This window comes from Saimiri boliviensis, chromosome 12 (assembly GCF_048565385.1).
Source record: "Saimiri boliviensis isolate mSaiBol1 chromosome 12, mSaiBol1.pri, whole genome shotgun sequence".
NCBI classification, from domain to species: Eukaryota; Metazoa; Chordata; class Mammalia; order Primates; family Cebidae; genus Saimiri; species Saimiri boliviensis.
In genome coordinates this window covers 114079292-114100250 of record NC_133460.1, presented here as the reverse complement: position 1 = coordinate 114100250, position 20959 = coordinate 114079292, and the positions used below count along the sequence as shown (strand labels likewise).

General features: G+C 42.5%; 1 protein-coding gene across 3 annotated transcripts in view; it reads right to left on the bottom strand.

Moving 5' to 3' along the window:
• Positions 1-20959, bottom strand: part of GLRX3 (glutaredoxin 3) — a 42345-nt gene that overhangs the window by 16854 nt on the left and 4532 nt on the right. For 2 of the 3 annotated variants that reach the window (XM_039465157.2, XM_074383101.1), the window contains exons 2-4: positions 15668-15776; positions 3135-3209; positions 2213-2414 (exon numbers count right to left, since the gene is read on the bottom strand). In XM_039465157.2, the coding sequence (XP_039321091.1) occupies positions 2213-2414; positions 3135-3209; positions 15668-15776 (386 nt within the window). The remainder of the gene's footprint in view (positions 1-2212; positions 2415-3134; positions 3210-15667; positions 15777-20959) is intronic. The other variant, XM_039465158.2, reaches the window with a different exon arrangement.

Sequence of the window (20959 nt, the reverse complement as noted above, 5' to 3'; positions counted from 1 at the left end):
TAGGGTTTCGCTACGTTGGCCAGGTTGGCCTTGAACACCTGACCTCCAGCAATCGCCCATCTCAACCTCCTGAAGTGCTTGGATTACAGGCATGAGCCACCACACCCGGCCCTGAAATGTTTCAAAGCTTCTTTTTTATTCTATTATTTGTACAGTCCTCCAAATGCCACTCTGTTAATATAAAAATGCCTAGAAGTAAATTCTAAATTCAGTTTAATAAAGTAAAAGGTAAACAGAAAAACTATTAATTTCTAAGTTTCTCTCTAATTTACTTGAATAATCATACAATATCTGCACTGAAAAGGCCCTCCAAGATTGGCTCCACCCTCAATAGCACTAGAAGGAATTAAAGGCACCAGGAGGGTACCTGACTTGTCCCCAAAGCTGCGAAGGCTGCGGGGTGGCCTGAGGCTCACCTGGCATGACACCCAGCCCAGCACACTTCCCAGGATACCCTTCTCCTCTGAGCACCTTCCCCAAGCTTCCGTGTTGCCAAGTGCCCTTTCACTGGGTTTATCATTCAGAAAAGACTGAAACTACTACTGCTCAGCACCAAAGGAGAAAAATACTGTAGAGATTCCACTGCAGGTATTCTTCACCCACATTTCACAGCCAGTTCTACTGTACCTGAGATCTGAGAGAAAGTGCTGAATACGATCCACTCGGCTGAAGTGGTAAGTTCCCATTATTAGGCTACCACATAAAGTACAAGAAATGAGTCTCATGTTTCACGGGAGAAGGTGAATCTAAACCATGTGCAACCCCCATTAAAAACAAAATAACAAACACAACAGAGACTATCTGTTCCTACCTTTAGCTTAGCACAGACCAAGTTAGCTTTACAATACATAAATAGTAGGCAAAATACTGGCAAGGAAATTTTTTAGGCAGAATTAAGAGATACTTTTAAGACAGAATTCATCATGAAACTTTATTTTTAAAACTACACATTATCATAACCTAATATGTAATTTAATAACCCTACAGGGAAGAATTTAGAATTAAATTCACACTGGAAGCTTAGCTATCTTTGTAAAGTCACAGTGGACATGCTGTAATCATATCAAGAGCACACTCAATGTTACTGCCCCTATCTCAATAAATTCCCTCCTGTGTAATTGATACAAATACTCTTAAAGTCTCAACAGCATCATCAAATGGTATTAAATGCTCAATTACGCAGCACACTAATGTTGTACTAGGCACAGTAAAAAGAAAGTAACATAAACCCAGTACCAGTGGGGTCAAATAACTCTAAAACTTACTTAAGGACAAAATTCCAAGCATCCATGTGTACAGAAAAGAAATGTGACTACAAGCCAAGAACCGGCATCTTTCCATTACTAGCAGCTATAAACTGGAAATGACAGCAATGGGGGAAGAGAATCATTAGATAGTGATGACACAGGGAAGGCAAAAGCACACAGGGTGGACACAAAAACAAGATGAAAATTCTGCAAATTTTTTAATTGCTGAAATTAAACTAGGTGAAAAATAGGAGGCTGGCAAGAAAGAAAAGGCAATCTAACAGCGAAAGTAGCTAGTAACAGGCACAAGGCCTGTCAATGGAGACAGCAATATGGTAGTTGGAACCTAATCCTAACTCTGCTTACCAGGTGACCTTGGGCAAGTCACCTCTATCTTTGAGGACTTACATATAAAACAAAACTCTGAGGCCGGGCACGGTGGCTCAAGCCTGTAATCCCAGCACTTTGGGAGGCCGAGGCGGGTGGATCACGAGGTCAAGAGATCGAGACCATCCTGGTCAATATGGTGAAACCCCGTCTCTACTAAAAATACAAAAAAGTAGCTGGGCATGGTGGCACATGCCTGTAATCCGCGCTACTCAGGAGGCTGAGGCAGGAGAATTGCCTGAACCCAGGAGGCGGAGGTTGCGGTGAGCCGAGATCGTGCCATTGCACTCCAGCCTGGGTAACAAGAGCGAAACTCTGTTTCAAAAAAAAAAAAAAAAAAAAAAACTCTGAATTAGATGAGTTCCGAGGCTCCTTTTGCTTCCAACATTGAGTCTATAATGCAAACTAATTCTTATCACCTAATCATAGGGAATTATGAACTTTCTGATTTTCTAAGGGTATGTGAACACAAGTGTAAGATGTATGGTACAGCTTGGAAACAGGATGCCCATCTCAACCATACCCGATTCTGGGAAAGCACCCATTTTGTTTATATTATCTTAAAGGCAGCTTCTTACCACAGCGTGGTTCCTGAGGAGTTCCTTTCATAAACAGCATGCAGGGGGCAGCATGAGTCAATTTCTTCAAGCGAAGGTTGAGATCTTCTTTAAGATGTTCATTAGCGCTGGGTGGGAAGGAGCCACTAGATGCATGTCGCTGAACTTTTTTGGTCAACTCTGGAGCATGTGCACCATCTAATCGGTCGATTTTCTGAGAATTCTAAAGTTTAAAAAGTTATTTAGAATACGTGCAGCATTCCAAACAGTTACATAGTTCAAATTTTTAAAGGAAACGACAGTATTACTGGAGATGTGAAAAAAGAAACCCTCATTGCCAGTTGCCTGAACTGCAACTCAGTTTTAGAAATACATAATAATTTTTTTCTTTTCTTGGATAAACACTGAGAAAATACTGCAACATCTCAGAGTCAAATCAGGTCAGTCTAACCAAATACAAAAAAGACTGCCCCCACACTGGCTGGGATGAATCTGTTATTAAGTATAAATGAGGTATTTGGGGAACTACCATAACACCCACGAGTGCCCGGAAGCTCAGATTTGCACCTGCTTCCTAGAGTCATTCAACAAACCAGTACCAGCCAGAGGTTCCATTATGTCCAGGCACACGCTCTAAACAACCAATTCAACCAACTCAGGTAGCACTGCAGTTCCACAGCCACATATCTGGATTTTGATCAGGAAGCTCTGATTCTGACTGCTGGCACTGCACAGTCCATGCCACTTTCCTAAGATGTTGGCAAGCAGCTGGCACGGTCTTCTTTCTCAGCATTGGTGCAAAAATTGAGACTATCAGAAGAAAGGCAAAGGGCCAGAAACCGCCAAATAACCTAATATTCGGGGATTAGACAGAGGGTAAAGAAACAGGTAGCCCCACGGCACCTTATAAATGGATGATCTCTTGCGCCACCTTTATACTTACCTTGAAAAACAGAAAAGTGGGAACAGAGCTAATTTCATATTTTTCAGATACTTCAGGAACACCTTCAGCTTCCAACTTTAAAATGAAAGAATTCAAACTTGATTATTACAAGGTCCTTTTTCACTACTTCAGTATGTAAATCAGTTTCACATGCACTATCCCTTCAAGTAGCTGGCATTTTTAAAGAGTATGGTGCAAAAGTTTATGACACATTTACATTTAAATGAGACTCACTGGGCTGGCATGTCATCCACTGAGTCTGCAGTGTCAAAACAGGTTCAGAGGTTTTTATTTTGTTGCACATTTCAAAAGATGCCTGGAGGCTGTGAATAAAATTTTTGGTGCACTAGTGACCTAGTAAATTTTCAATCATATGCAGCTACTACTATATTGAAATCCATAAATCACTGACCCCAGTTATGTCATGATTACAGTGCTTATTTTCTGCCCACAGCAATTCTTGCTGTTTGCTCTATTGACTAATTTCAAGAGGCAGTACATCATGACTGACAGTTGCAGCCTTCTGCAAATTATGAAGCAAAAAGGACTATTTCTTCAATAAACTATTGATGTCTGATAAATTTTGCTTTTAACTCCTGCAAGGCCTGGACACTAGGCAGATACCTTGTTAGGTTACTTGTTTCTAGTCTATTTATAATGCAAATTCCTTTTAAATAAGATTACTGCACTGTGTTTGATAATTTCCTTGAGGCCCCTCAACAAAACAGGATGTGGTATCTGATGCATGAATTCAAAACATATTTAGTGACACAATTTCTAAATTATTAGAGCACAATTATTGTAAGCTATTTATGTAGATCTTTGTAAATGATATACTTTGAGAAATACCAAGATATATCCTTCCCTCATAGGACTGTCAATTTAATATCAACTTTTTGAAACCAATAAAAATCTGTATTCACATTATACCTATAGGAAATAAAATTTATTGATAAATTATATTGTTAAAAGTTTTTAAAATATATATGCTATATTTTTCCAAGAGTGAAAGATTTCCACTGGGCCTGAAAGACTATTTTTATCTGGAACCTTACCCGGTCAGGTTATATCTACCCAAATAAATAAAGCTTGCAAACAAAGTGGGAAGCAGAGTTACCTGTCTTTGGTTTTTATCTTCTATCTGCTACATTCTTGGATGCTCTTTCACTATCTTAATTTTTAAATTTTTAGAAAACCCTTTTGCAGAGCTGGGTGCAGTGGCTCATGCCTGTAATCCTAGCACTTTGGGAGGGCTCAGTGGGTGGATCACGAGGTCAAGAGATCAAGACCATCCTGGCCAACATGGTGAAACTCCATCTCTACTAAAAATACAAAAATTAGCTGGACTTGGAGGCACATGCCTGTAGTCCCAGCTACTTGGGAGGCTGAGGCAGAAAATCGCTTGAACCCAGGAGGTGGAGGTTTCAGTGAGCCAAGATTGTGCCACTGCACTCCGGCCAGTTCACAGAGCAAGACTGTCTCAAAAAATTTAAAAATACAAGAAGAGGCCGGGCACGGTGGCTCAAGCTTGTAATCCCAGCACTTTGGGAGGCCGAGGCGGGTGGATCACGAGGTCAAGAGATCAAGACTATCCTGGTCAACATGGTGAAACCCCGTCTCTACTAAAAATAAAAAAAAAATTAGCTGGGTATGGTGGCACGTGCCTGTAATCCCAGCTACTCAGGAGGCTGAGGCAGGAGAATTGCCTGAACCCAGGAGGCGGAGGTTGCGGTGAGCCGAGATCGCGCCATGGCACTCCAGCCTGGGTAACAAGAGCGAAACTCCGTCTCAAAAAAAAAAATAAATAAATAAATAAATAAAATAATACAAGAAGAAAACTCTTTTGTAACAGCATTTTTAATCATTTCCATTTTTAAACGTACTTATATGAAAATTCTATAAATTTTAAATCAACAAATAATCTGAAAAAAAGAAAAAGATAAAAGCATTCTGAGACAGCTATTTAGAACAAACTCTGAAAAGTTTTAAAGACATATGTGCTACTTTCTTTCACATACACAACAGCACACTCAGATCAAAGACGACCAGAAAAGCTGATGACCAGGACATGCCTACACTACTACCCTCCAGCTCGTTATTTTCTGTCTTTCAACTAACATACATGGAGTGCCCACTACACACTGGGCACTGTGCAAGAATCAGAAAAGGGTCCTTTCTTTAGTACTACTGAATTCTAACCAAAAAGTAATACAAATCCCAAAAAGGATAATGCTAAGTAGAAGGAAGGTAACATGGTCTTAAATCAGTACAAAACAGGTAGCACTCTGACTCAGAAAAACAACTTCCTATCTACTTTTAAATCTGGTTTCTTAGCCGAGCATGATGGTGGATGCCTGTAATCCCAGCTACACAGGACGCTGAGGCAGGAGAATCGCTTGAACCCAGGAGGAGGTGGTTACAGTGAGCTGAGATCACACCATTACACTCCAGCCTGGGAGACTGAGCGAAACTCTGTCTCAAAAAAAAAAAAAAAAAAATCTGATTTCTTCTTATATTCCTGCTGGTTTCCAGTGCAGCTGCAATTCTTCTGGGAACCAAATGACCTCTTACAATTCCTGCTGAAAGCTGAGAACTGTCATAACTGCCTCCACTCAATCAGCTCCCAGAAGGAGATCTTCATAACACAGAGGCAATGGTAACAGACAAGTCTTCAGAAGAAGGGAACAGGAATCCCATTTAAGGCAAAAGAGTTCTCCAGAAGATCAAGGGCATCTGAAGTCCTAAACTCCTGCAGCACTAAAATTCATTAGAAATATTTTTGTTGGATTTAACATAATAGTTTTAACAATGAAAATAGAAAATAAATATATAAATATGTTTAAAGGATCTGCATTCAGAAGAGCTCAAAAGATGATGAGAAATAGCTATCATTCAGGGACGACCTACTCTGTGCCACAGACCATGAGAAGACCTTAACATGAAACAGCTCAGCCTACAGACAATTTTGAAAGGTGCAAAATTTTAGTGTTATCATCTCAACTTAATCAGTGGTTCAAGAGGAGGTGCAATGGCTGTTTAAGGTTTCAACTTGACTGGGTTAAGAGATATCCAGACAGCTCTTAAAACATTACTTCTGGACATGGCTGTGAGGGTGTTTCAGGAAGAGACCGGCATTTCAATCAGTAGAGTAAGTAAGGAAGATCCATTCTCACCCAGTATCGGGGGACACCAGCCAACAGGTTGATGGCCTGAAAAGAACTAGAAAAAAGCAAATTCTGTCTTTTTCCCTCGTTCTCCCTGTCCCTCCTTCTCCTCCGCACACATGCTCCCCTACCCCCCACCCCTCCTGTCCCATCTCTCCCTCCTGGAGCTGGGCTATCCACCTTCTGTCTGTGGACATCAGAGCTCTAGGTTCTCCAGCCATTAGACTACAGGACTTGCCCCAGGGGCCCCCCGGGTTCTCAGGCCTTCAGACTTGGACTGAGCTATGCCACTAGCTGCCCTAGTTCTCCAGTGAGTGGAGGGCAGATGGTGAGACTTCTCAGCCTCCTAAATCCCCCTCATCTATCTGTACCTTCCCTATTAGTTAGTTGTTTCTCTAGAGAACCCTAACACAGAAGGTAACTTGGGTAACTTGCCCAAAGATACTTGGCGAACAAATGGCAGAGCTGAGAAAGAAAACCAAGTTTGTTTGACTGTAAAATCTGTGCTTTTATCACTATACCACGGTTAATTTTTTCTACTACTACAATCAAAAAGAAAGATTACATGTCAAAGTAGGATTTATACACGACTTCAAGACCAATCAAACACGAATATTTCCAAAATAGAATCGAGATAAAATGCCTCAAGTGGAAACCACTTGCTTCCTACACCAAGAGTCCAAACTTTGGGACCAGTCCCACCGGCTGTCTTTGTAGAAGGAGAGAAAGTGCAAGAGAGACATCAGGTAAATCCAAGGTGGGGAATCCTCTCTCTATTCTACTTTTATTGAGCAGGGGTAATCAGCGACCACTATGATAGTAACAGCGAGTAGCTACAATTTACTCTGGGTCAGACACTGTTCTAAGTGCGCTTCATGTGTAGACCAATTTAATCCTCACAATAAAAGGAACTGTCTTTAACGTCTATTTTAAGGAAGAAACTGGAACTTAAAGAGGTTCCATAACTTGGCCTAGATCACTGCCATGATTTGAATGTATATGTCCCTCCTAAATTCATATGCTGGAAATTAACATCCAAGATGATAGCAATTAAGAAGGGCCTTTGGGAGGTGATTAGGCCATGAAGCCTCTGCTCTCATGATGGGAACAGTGCCATGATAAAAGGGTTTGAGGCTGGCGAGTCCCTTTTTGCTCTTCTTCTCCTGCTGCCCTGTGAGGAACACAGCAACAAGGTGCCATCGTGGGAGCAGAGAGCAAGCCCTTGCCAGACACTGAATCTGCTGGTGCTTTGATCTTGGACTCCCCAGCCTCTAGAACTGTGAGCAATAAATCTGTTACTTAAAAATTGCTCAGTCTACGCCAGGCGCAGTGGTTCACACCTGTAATCCATCAACAGGTGTTCTGGACTCCCCTCCAAAATACAGTATAAGCCCACTCAGACCAGGACATCATTTCATCTCTCACCTGGCCTAGTAGCCTCCTAACCAGGGTACCTGTTTCTATTCTGCATCCTTCCCAGTTCAAACCATTCTCCTCCCAGGAGCTGTGCAACTGATTTAAGACAGGAATGCAACTGTGTCATTGCTACTGCACTTGGAATAAGATCTGAATGTTATCAATCCCCACAAGGTCAACGACCCTTGCCTGCCACTCCAACCTCATGTCACACTCTCCTCTCCCTCACCACCCTCCAGCCCCACTAGCCTTCTGCTTGAACACCCTGCACTTTGGTTAAAAGCTCTTCCTAGCTCTCCCAATAGCTGGTTCCTTTTCATTTTTCAGATGTCCCTGCTGGCCCAGTGGCTCACACCTGTAATCCGAGCACTTTGGGAAGCCAAGGTGGAAGGAATGCTTGAGCTCAGAAGTTTGAGGGTGCAGTGAGCTATGATCATGCCCCTGTACCCTAGCCTAGGTGAGAGTGAGACCTATCTCTTAAAAGGATCTCTCTTCCTTAGATACACCATTCCAGCCCAACCTAAATAAAGTAACCCACCTATCCCAGTTCCCATCTTTCATAGCCTATTTATTTCTTTTGTAGAACTTAAAACTACCTAAAATTACCTTGATAACATATGTGACTACTATTTGTTGTCTGTGACCCTTAGTGTTATGTTCTGTATCCTCAGTGCCTAGACTACTGTGTGGCATTTAGTGTTTGATAAATAAATTTTGACAAAATATTAAAAAAAGGTTGTCACTATACCTAAGCTAAGAATGAGAATGGCCACTGGCCAATGATGGCGCTGAGGTCCAAGACTAAGGAGAGAACATTTAAACCTGTTATTCAGGGACATTTGGTTAAACCTCATAAAAAGACTTCCTTCTACTCTGTAATGTGTGATATTAAAAAAAAATAATAGAGCTGGGAGTGGTGGCTCAAGCCTGTAATCCCAGCACTTTGGGAGGCCAAGGTGGGTGGATCACAAGGTCAAGAGATCGAGACCATTCTGGTCAACATGGTGAAATCCTCTCTCTACTAAAAATACAAAAAGTTAGCTGGGCATGGTGGCGCATGCCTGTGATCCCAGCTACTCAGGAGGCTGAGGCAGGAGAATTGCCTGAACCTGGGAGGTGGAGGTTGCAGTGAGCCAAGATTGCACCATTGCATTCCAGCCTGGGTAACAAGAGCGAAACTCCGTCTCAAAAAAAAAAAGCAGGTGAAAAAAAATAAAAGAATTTCAGCTGGACGCGGTGGCTCATGCCTGTAATCCCAGCACTTTGGGAGGCCGAGGCAGGCTCAGGAGTTTGAGACCAGCCTGCCTAGCATGGTGAAACTCCATCTCTACTAAAAATAAAAAAATTAGCCAGGCATGGTGGCGCACACCTGAAATCCCAGCTACTCAGGAGGCTGGGGCAGGAGAATCACCTGAATCCGGGAAGCGGAGGTTGCAGTGAGCCAAGATCAAGCCACTGCACTCCAGCCTGGACAACAGAGTGAGACTCCATCTCAATATACACACGCGCACACGTGTGTGTGTGTACACACACACATAGATATACTTTTTTTTTCAAAATCAAAATCCTTGTCAGACAGGCAAATATAAATTTCAAAACAAATTTAAATTAATAGTTTTGATAACTTCTTTAAAGTTTTGCCAAACTTAGCTCAGAAACAGCTAACAAAACCATGTTAATTGTGGATTTTTTAAATCACCAAGATAGCACAGATAAAAACCTAGCCTTTTTAAGATTTAACAATTCTACCAGAATTATCTGAGAGGCATTTTTAGAGTTCCTTCCTGGAGAATAAAATCCAACATACACTAAGATGCCAAATAAATCGGCCAACATTCTTTGACACTGAAAAAACTGGAATTCCACCTGTTAGCTTGTACCTGGTTATGCAGCTAGTTGGTACCCTTATAAGATTGCCCAACACTATCTGTTTACATATAATAATTATACAGACACTCAGAAATTAAACATACACATTTATATTTATAATAATTGCATACACCTTTAGAAATTAAACAGTGCAATCTGTATCTTTAAGAAAGTCGCACTTTCAAAATAAGGATAAATTAAACCACAAAGATTCCTGTTTTTTAAGAAGCAAAAATACATTTAAATATCTACACCCTTGATCGTATATTTTAAATTACAATGAATATAAAAAGCAAGTACAGCAGCTACTATGTAACAAAATTAATGTCAAATGAAATACAATAGTATGAGATCTCACCAACAAGCCAGCTGGTAAGTCTGACTTTGAGAATGTTTGCACTGAAGTGCATATGGTCAAGTGAGTATGCCACCGCCTAGCAGGAGGGGAGTACTAAGCTAAGCTAAAGTGGGATCAGGAAGGCTTGCATGGAAAGCAGAAGCCACTCGAACAAAGAAAAGTGTCTCTTTTTGGTTGTTTTGGGTTTTGGGTTTTTGTTTTTGTTTTTTTTTTTTTTTTGAGACGGAGTTTCGCTCTTGTTACCCAGGCTGGAGTGCAACAGCGCGATCTCGGCTCACCGCAACCTCTGCCTCCCGGGTTCAGAAAATTCTCCTGCCTCAGCCTCCTGAGTAGCTGGGATTACAGGCACGCACCACCATGCCCAGCTAATTTTTGGTATTTTTAGTAGAGACGGGGTTTCACCATGTTGACCAGGATGGTCTCGATCTCTTGACCTCGCGATCCACCCGCCTCGGCCTCCCAAAGTTCTGGAATTACAGGCTTGAGCCACTGTGACTGGCCTGTTTTGTTTTTTTTTTTTTTAATGAAAACCACACAAGGTAAAGGTCCCCCATCTCGAGTATCTCACCATCTAGTCAAGGAGGCAATGAAAAGAGGAATTAAATGACAATACAGACAAAAATACAGGATTTCCTGATCCAACCAACCAATGGCACAGACTAAGTTCAAAGACAAAAAGTAGCTAAGATTTCATACAAAATAGACTTGATTTGGGAACCTGGGAAGGTTCAACCAGCAGCAGGCACCCAACAAAGCCTTGTGCTGTTCTTCCTCTCCCCCACCCCCTCTGCCAGACACATTTTAGAAGATTCTAGCAATTAATTAAATGATAAAGGTATACTCCTATTTTAGGTAAAGACACAAACAAGGATCAGTATGACAGAAGCTACTGACTATGTAATTTGAAAATAAAAGGCACTAAGACGTTTTAACTAGTCCATTTTATTCTGAATAAACATAAGGTTGCTTAAGACTTTTTTTTTTTTTTTTTTTTTTGAGACAGAGTCTCGCTCTGCTGCACAGGCTGCAGTGCAGTGATGCGATCTCAGCTCACCGCAATCCCCACCTCCCAGGCTGAAGCTCTTACTGGCCTCCTGAGTAGCTGGGATTACAGGCGTACACCACCATGCCTGGCTAAATTTTGTATTTTTTGTAGAGACGGGGTTTCACCTTGTTAGACAGGCTGGTCTTGGACTCGAACTCCTTTTAGTGATAGAAATACCACATCGTTTCCTCTGTTCCCTTGGAGATGTGACAGCCTCAGGATGGAGCCCAGGAAACCTCGCTAGATATGGCAGTGACTCAGGTAAATGGACCGCCACCCATTGTAAACACAGCACCCACATGGAGTACGGATGCACTGTTTCATTTTTTTTTTTTTTTTTAAGAGACAGGGTCTCACTCTGTCACCCAAGGTGGAGTGTAGTGGCACAATCACAGCTCACTGCAACCTCAAACTCCTAGACTTAAGCAATCCTCCCACTCCAGCCTTCCAAGTAGCTGGGACAACAGGTGTACACAGCTAGGTTTTTAAATTTTTATTCTGTAGAGATGAAGTCTCACTATGTTGCCCAGGCTGGTCTCGAACTCCTGTCCTTAAGCAATCCTCCCACTCAGGCCTCCCAAAGCAGCCTCCCAAAGTGCTGGAGTTACAGGTGTGAGCCACTATACCCTGCCCTGATACACTTTACAAGCACATCATCGATACAGAGAATGAGGGATTCAGATGCAAGAAATGTGCAAACCCTGTCTTTCAGCATTCAATTCTAATGAGCACAAACTAACTACTCTGACCAAAAACGGGTGACTAACTCCTCTAAGGTGTTATTTTATCAGCTCCTACAAAATAAGAAATTGTTGACAGTCACAAAAATTTACAATCTGTTCAAAAATATCTAGTTTATGATGACTTATTTAATGATTTTATAAATCCCAGTCACAAACATGAACTGATCCCTTTACTTCACAAGCCAAAAATGCCAAACTATTTTATCATTTAAAAAAAAGACTGAAGGGCACAGTGGCTCACGTCTGTAATCCAAGTACTTTGGGAGGCCAAGGTAGGCAGACTGCTTGAGCCCACGAGCTCAAGACCAGCCTGAGCAACATGGCAAAACCCTATCTCTACAAACAATACAAAACTTAGCTGGGCATGGTGGTACACACCTGTAGTCCTAGCTACTCAGGAGGCTACAGTGGGGGAAATTGCTTGAGCCTGGAAGATAGAGGCTACAGTGAGCCACGATCACACCACTGCACTACAGCCTGGCCAACAGAGTGAGACCTTCTCTCCAAAAAAAAGACTAAGAAATCAAACAGACACAAGATGAAGTAGAAGAACGTTAGTTCATACTCTAGAACTTTCCAAAAACTCTCCTTAACAAAAAGAAAGGTGTTTTAAAATGAACTACATTCCTCTCTCTTTTTTTTTAAGACATAGTCTCACTCTGCCACTCAATGGTGTGACTGCCTTGAGACCTGAGCTCAGGGGATCCTCTGCCTCATCGTCCCAAGTAACTGGGACTACAAGTGCACGCCAACACATACAGCTTTTTCAGATTTTTTCCCTTTTTTTTTTCTGAGACAAAGTCTCTCGCTTCCCCCGCATCCCAGGCTATAAAGCGCAATGGCACAATCTCGACTCACTACAGCCTCTGCTTCCCAGGTTCAAGTGATTCTCTCGCCTCAGTCTCCCAAGTAGCTGGGATTACAGGCGCCTGCCACCAGCCAGATAATATTTGTATTTTTAGTAAAGACAGGGTTTCACCACGTTGGCTAGGCTCCTGACCTCAGATGATCCGCCTGCCTCAGCCTCCCAAAGTGCTGGGATTATAGGCATGAGCCACCGCACCCAGTCAGTTTTTCCTTTGTAGAAATGGTCTTGCTATGTGCGTCAGGCTGGTTTTGAACTCCTGGCCTCAAGCAATCCTCCCACCTCAGCCTCAAGAGGTATTGGTATTAGAGGTGTGAGCCACAGCGCCCAGCCTGCATGCCTCTCTTACTGGGAAAGACCAATGATATCTCATTCTACTTCTCTTTCGCTTACTACTGTTGAGCAAGTAGCTTTTAATTAGCTACCTTACAAATGCCATGCATATTACCTTTGCCCTTAATGATGTCTAATGAAAGAAAGACTACGTTATAGAGTGAATTTCTGGAAAGTGATGACTCCTGGAAGAAGACCAATCTTATGCAGTCATCATCCTCCTGAGTGGCAGGTGCAGTAAAGCTCAGGTATCCCCCACAACCCAAAAGCACTGAGGGCTCCTCCAACCTTTGGCTCACAGAGATACTTAAGCACTTGAACAACGTAAAATCTCACTGCCAAGTCTGATACCAAGGCGAGAAGTAATTCTATAGTCACTTTAAATAAATCATTCAGATAGCAGCGAAGAACAATGTGTTGCTTAAACCAGTAACATGATACACATAAAAGCAGGCTTAGAACAATTACCATCATCTTGATTAATCTTGTGATTGAAATGTTTAATCATTCATTTCACTTGTAATCATTATCTTTTATCACTGACCAAACATGCAGTTTTAATGTCCCCGTCCATTATTTATATTAGACATTTTAGGGTTACAATCTAAAGTTACATTATACATTTCATTGGAATTTTAAATAAGTCCTTAAATTTTAAAAAGCTAACCACTATATTCACATCTGCCCTATTTGCATAAAGAAACACTAGAAGGATTCATACAAAATTAATACAAGCAGTTATTTATGTGGTGGGACACAAGGGTGACAAGGGAGGAATGGGGTGAGCCTTCTGAACGGACACCTCTCTATAGTGCTTGGAATTTTGAGTCATCTGAGTGTAATACCTATTCAAAGCAAACTTACCTATACAGAAATTGCCTGAACATTTTATCACCTACTATACAAATGAATTATCCTGTCAGAATTCTGTTTTTCAGTTTACATAAAAAGAGGCATACAGACCAACACAGCTGACATTATTTTTAACTCCATATACTAGTATATTGGCTAACATGGACTCTGAACTCACCAATTCTTGTTTTAAAAAATAAGACTTTGGTTTTTCATTTGTTTTTTAAATCTTAAGGACTCAGGCTTTGGAATACAAGGTGCATCTCCCCTCCCCATAATTCATTTCTAAGACTCTCCACACATATTTTGGCCTTGTTGCCTAAACCAGTACTAAGTCCTGAATAATAACTTTAATATGCTAAATTAATTGAGTTGATTCACAGTCACAACTACGGCTTTCCTAGTAGGTATCCACTCAAGAGACAGCAGGGATGTAGGAACACAAAAAACCAGAGTGAAAAACACAAGAGGCATGGAAGAGACTGACTGGCTTCCCTCTCCCTCTGCACTCTCAACAGGTGGGAAGGACTTTCACCCTCATCTGAACCAAGATAGCAACTTCCTGTCCCCTGGTCCCAGCAGCCTTTACATATCCTTTCTTATTTTCCACAGCACACCTAGGTTTTTAATAACGTCATTTCTGTTACTATTTTAAATGTCTTAAAACCACAGTTACCCATAGGGAACTAACTTTCTGCCTGTGCACTCCAAATCTCCAGCCCACAGCTATCTTGACATTTGGTAATCATGCCCGATACCCAAGGATGGTCAAGGAAATACGTAAGAAATGCAAAATTGGCGAGGCACAGTGGTTCCCAGCACTTTGGAAGGCTGAGGCGGGAGGATCACCTGAGGTCAGGAGTTCGAGACCAGCCCGACCAACATGGAGAAACCCCGTCTCTAAAAAATGCAAAAGTAGCCAGGTGTGATGGCACACGCCTGTGATCCCAGCTACTCGGGAGGCTGAGGCAGGAGAATCGCTTGAACCCGGGCGGTGGATGTTGCAACAATCCAAGATTGCGCCACTGTACTCCACCCTAGATGACAGAGCAAGACTCCATTTCAAAAAAAACCAAAAAAAAAAGAGAAATGCAAAACTATTTTAAAATTTTTAAGAATAATTTGCTAAAATAGGCCTGGCATGGTGGCTCATGCCTATAATCCCAGCACTTTGGGAGGCTGAGGTGGGAGCATCACCTGAGGTTGGGAGTTTGAGACCAGTCTGAACAACATGGAGAAATCCCGTCTCTACTAGTAATACAATATTAGCCGGGCATGGTGGCACATGCCTGTAATCCCAGCTACTCAGGAGGCTGAGGCAGGAGAATTGCTTGAACCCAGAAGGCAGAGGTTGTGGTGAGCCGAGATCGTGCCACTGCACTCCAGCTTGGGCAACAAGAGGAAAACCGTGTCTCAAAAAAAAAAAGAATTTGCAAAAATAACAGATCCCAGGGATATTTGGAATTCCACATCACTCCTTCTTTATACTAGTTAATAAAATCTAATCTTTCATTGGTGTTTTTTGTTTTGTTTTGTTTTTTGGTGGAATCTCACTCTGTCACCCAAGCCAGCGTGCAGTGGCATGATATGGGCTCACTGCAACCTTCACCTCCTGGGTTCAAACGATTCTCCTGCCTCCGCCTCCCACACAGCTGAGACTACAGATGCCCACCACCACGCCCAGTTAATTTTTGCATTTTAGTAGAGACACGATTTCACTATCTTGGCCAGGCTGGTCTCAAACTCTTGAACTCAGGTGATCTGCTCGCCTCAACCTCCCAAAGTGCTGAAATTACAGGCATGAGCTACCATGTCCAGCCCTAATCTAACCCATAAATCATAAATCAGAATTAAATTCATAAAAGACATGACACTGAAATATAAATACCTTCACAAATGAAACCTGAGGGTGTTCTTTAGCTAACTCTGCCATAACTTCGTTCATCTGTGCACATTGTGGAGCCCATGGTGCCCAGAAATGGACCACAAGAAGAGACCTGTAAATCAATTAAATGCATTGATTTAAAATTATACCAATTTTGGAAACAAACAAATACTGATATAGATTAAATTACGAAAAAGGAAAAAAAAACTTTAAAAGAACTACCTGAGTTTTTTCGTACTGCTAGAATTTTGCTGTATATAACACTGGAATACAAAATGACTCTGCAAGGTCTTGAGACTCTTTCAGATAAATTTTCTTTTTTTTTTTTTTGAGACAGAGTTTCGCTCTTGTTACCCAGGCTGGAGTGCAATGGCGCAATCTTGGCTCACTGCAACCTCCGCCTCCTGGGTTCAAGCAATTCTCCTGCCTCAGCCTCCTGAATAGCTGGGATTACAGGCATGTGCCACCATGCCCAGCTAATTTTTTGTATTTTTAGTAGAGACAGGGTTTCACCATGTTGAAGAGGATGGTCTCGATCTCTTGACCTCGTGATCCACCCGCCTCGGCCTCCTAAAATGCTGGGATTACAGGCTTGAGCCACCGCGTCTGGCCTCAGATAAATTTTCAAGTCAATGATATTTCAAATCAAGCCCATATGAAATAGATCTGAATATTCATCCACCTCAATTAAAAGTCATGTAAATCACTGATGGTGGGAGTATAAATTAGTTCAACCATTGTGGAAGACAGTGTGGTGATACCTTAAGGATCTAGAACCAGAAATACCATTTGACCCAGCAATCCCATTACTGGGTATATACTCAAAGGATTATAAATCATTCGACTATAAAAACACATGAACACGTATGTTTACTGCAACAGTATTTACAATAGCAAAGACTTGGAACCAACCAAATGCCCATCAATGATAGACTGGATAAAGAAAATATAGCACATATATACCATGGAATACTATGCAGCCATAAAAAGGAATGAGTTCATGTCCTTTGCAGGGGCATGGAAGAAGCTAGAAGCCACCATTCTCAGCAAACTAACCCAGGAACAGAAAACCACATGTTCTCACTCATGAGTTGAACAATGAGAACACACGGACACAGAAAGGGGAACATCACAAACCCGGGTCTGTCAGGGGGTTGGAGTAATGGGAGGGAAAGCATTAGAACAAATACCTAATGCTTGTAGGGCTCAAACCCTAGATGACAGGTTGATAGTTGCAGCAAACCACCATGGCACATGTATACCTATGTAACAAACCTGCATGTTCTGCATATGTATCCCAGAACTTAAAGCAAAAGAAAAAAAGAAAAAAAAAGCCCGGTAAATCAACCATATTTTCAGACCCCTGAGGAAAGTGGAAACTGAATTTCTGTACTAAATGGCACAATGTTTGTGAAAAATGGTTGTAGACACATTATTACTAGTAATATAATTATTTACTTTTTAAATGTGGTATAGTGATGAAGAAACATAACCCTGACCATAGAAACAGCAATAAATCTTGAAAATGAGGGCATGCCAGTGGAAAACGAGAAAAAGAACAGAACTGCTTTTCACAAACACATTCTTTTATACTTTTTAATATTATGCTACAAAAGATTTTTCTAGGCCAGGCACAGTGGCTCATACCTATAATCCCAGCACTTTGGGAGGCCAAGGCGGGTAGATCACTTGAGGTCAGCAGTTTGAGACCAGTCTGGCTAACATGGTGAAACCCCATCTCTATTAAAAATACAAAAAATTGGCCAGGTGCTGTGGCTCAAGCCTGTAATCCCAGCACTTTGGGAGGCTGAGGCGGGTGGATCACAAGCTCAAGAGATCGAGACCATCCTGGTCAACATGGTGAAACCCCGTCTCTACTAAAAATACAAAAAAATCAGCTGGGCATGGTGGTGTGTGCCTGTAATCCCTGCTACTCAGGAGGCTGAGGCAGGAGAATCGCCTGAACTCGGGAGGCGGAGGTTGCGGTGAGCCGAGATCGCGCCATTGCACTCCAGCCTGGGTAACAAGAGCGAAACTCCGTCTCGGGAAAAAAAAAAAAAAATTAGCCAGGTGTGTTGGTGCACACCTGTAATCCCATCTATTTAGGAGGCTGAGGCTCAATCATTTGAGCCCGGGAGACAGAGGTTGCAGTGAGCTGAGATCACACAACTGCACTGTAGCCTAGGCAGCAGAACAAGACTCCATCTCAAAAAAAAAAAAGATTTCTCTAGGCCAGGCAAGGTGGCTCATGCCTGTAATCAGCATTTCGGGAGGCTGAGGTAGGAGGATCATTTGAGCCCGGGAGGTCGAGGTTGCAGTGAGCCATGATTATACCACTACACTCCACTGTGGGCAACAAAGCAAGACCCATTTAAAAAAAAATCCTGAATATTTATAGTATGAACACACAGAATAGCAGAGTAATAATTTGTATCTATTTTAGTTAATTTTCATACAAAATGTTCTTGGCAAAAACATCTATGGGCATATCCAACTGAAAAATCCTTCAGTTTTATAGAATTCTGTTCAAATATACCACCTCCTAAAAAAACTCTGAAAAATCACAAACAGAATTATGTTCCGTGGTGAAAAGAACCAAGGACAAGTAACCTGTGGGTAAAGAAAGGAGTGACTGTAAAAATCAATCAAATAACACCAGTGGGAAAGGCACAGGCTTACAGCAATGTCAGGAGAGCAGACGCAAAGAGAAGCTAGGATTTCGAAGGTAGAAGGGGCAGGATTTGGTGACAGATGAGGCACAATCTACAGCTGGCTCCAAGCTCTGGCTCAGAGGCTGATGGTTAGTGGTGGCACTATGTCTCAAATCACAGTGCAGAAGCGGCCAACCTGAGGGAAGGAAGTTTAAAGGGCTGTTAGTACGCCCAGAGTTCAGGGAAGTCTGCACTTGATATGCAGATTTGGGAATCAAGAAAGGAGCCCTGCCAGCACCACAATGCAAAGGGATACAGAGGGACACAGAAGACACCAGAGGTCAGCGACTCAGGGGTTTATCAATATCAAATTAGGACAGATAGAGGAGAAGGAACTCATGTAGTGAAGCAGAGAAAGGGTGCAAAGCGGTACTGGAAGATTAAAGGGTCTCACAGAAGTCAAGAGAAAAGCATCAAGAGGGAGTGACAATCATCCAATGCAGCAGGAAAGGCAACTAACAGAGTAACTTCAGTGGAATAGCGGAAGCACAGGTCAGACTGCAGTCCACTGAGAACAGAAGTGAAGATGAGGAAGCAGAGATCCACTCTAAGAGATCTGTACAGGCAGAGGAAAAGACAAAATCAAGGAATGGCATTTTTAATAAGAAAATTTTCATGTTTTCTTCACCTGGGGAAACTGCAAATGGAAAGGGAAACGTTGTAGACACAAGACAGCTCAGGACGCAAGGACTCAGAAGGGAGGAGAGGGGAAATCCAGAGCAGAGAACAGCTTACCTTGCAGAAGAAGGGCAGTCTCCTCTGAGTCAGGAGCCAAGGAATTAAGAATGGGTAAGGCTATGAATAAATGGTATGTGCTGGGAGAGGTGGGAGTGGAAGGAGGGCTCGGGAGAAGTCCTGTTTTCTCTCAGGTGGGAAGCAAAGTCATTTGCTGAAACATAGGAAAACAGAGGGCAGAGACCACTGGAAGGACTGATGAAGGGCACACAAAAGGAAAGCAGGAAGCTCCAAAGAAAGACCCACCTAAGGCAGGGAAGGACACATTGTAGGGGCCCCCTAGCCACTGGGTGTTAATCTGCATCCCGCACAACTCAGCAGCCTCAATGGTTGAGTAGGTGGGTGGGGCCTCAGGTCCAAGGCAGAGACGACACTGTTTCAATCAAGTACTGTTTCATCTTCCTCCCGTGCATTCAGCTGGATTACATTTCTCAGCCTACCTTGCAGTTTTCTGGGGCCCTGGAACTGAATTCTGGCCCTAGAACTAGAGCAAAGGCCTGATCCCCTCAAAACCCTCCCTCAGGAGCCTCTGTCCACTATAGCCTCCAGCGATGAAGAGGATCCAGGGAGGCTCCAGGGCCTAATAATGGCGAGAACAAAAACAGAGGTTTCACAGTGGCCTCATGCGAGAATGCTCACAGCAGCCCTACAGATAATAACCCAAAACTGGAAATTAGTCAAATGTCCGCAAATGGGAGAAAGTTATAGATATTCACACAACGGAATATAATTTAGCAGTAAAATGAAACCAACTACAAACACAGGAAATGACACGGATGAAGCTCAAAAATATGTGAGCAAAAGATGCCACAGACACAAAAAAGAACTGTATGATTCCACTCACGCAAAGTCCAAGAGCAGGGAAAACTCATCTACAGTGACAGGAAGAGATCAGTAGTTAAGGGAAAGGGAATAGAAACCTTCCAGGGGTTCTACATTCTTCCCGTGAATGGGGGTTACTGTTGTGCATAAAACTGTCAAAATTAATCAATCTGACGATTAAGATCTGTGCATTTTGTTGGTTCTTTTTATTTATTCATTTATTTTATTTATTTATTTTTTTTTTTTGGAGACAGAGTCTTACTCTAATGCCTAGGCTGGAGTGCAGTGGCATGATCACCACAGCTCACTGCAGCCTCAACTTCCTGGGCTCAGGTGATCCCCCCACCTCAGCCTCTCAGACTACAGGCATATGCCACCACATCCAGCTAGTATTTTCTGGGTTTGTTTTGTTTTGTTCTTTTCAACGATGGGGTTTTGCCAATGAGCAGGCTGGTCTCAAACTCCTGGGCTCAAGCAATCCACCTGCTTTGGCCTCCCAAAGCGCTGCAATCACAGGCATGAGCCACCGTCCCCAGCCAACAAGAGGACTGTTTAAATCATAATATCCAATGATAAAAAGGATGGCAAGAAGTACTTTCATATCCTGCTGGTAAAAATTAAATTGAGATCTTTCAGAAATTTCTTACACGCCGGGCGCGGTGGCTCGAGCCTGTAATCCCAGCACTTTGGGAGGCCGAGGCGGGTGGATCACGAGGTCGAGAGATCGAGACCATCCTGGTCAACATGGTGAAACCCCGTCTCTACTAAAAATACAAAAAAATTAGCTGGGCATGGTGGCGCGTGCCTGTAATCCCAGCTACTCAGGAGGCTGAGGCAGGAGAATTGCTTGAACCCAGGAGGCGGAGGTTGCGGTGAGCCGAGATCGCACCATTGCACTCCAGCCTGGGTAACAAGAGCGAAACTCCGTCTCAAAAAAAAAAAGAAATTTCTTACACATAAGTATCAATCCTAAGGAAGTAACTAAGAGACAATATTTTCCCACTATTTTACGTAGCAAGTAACTAGA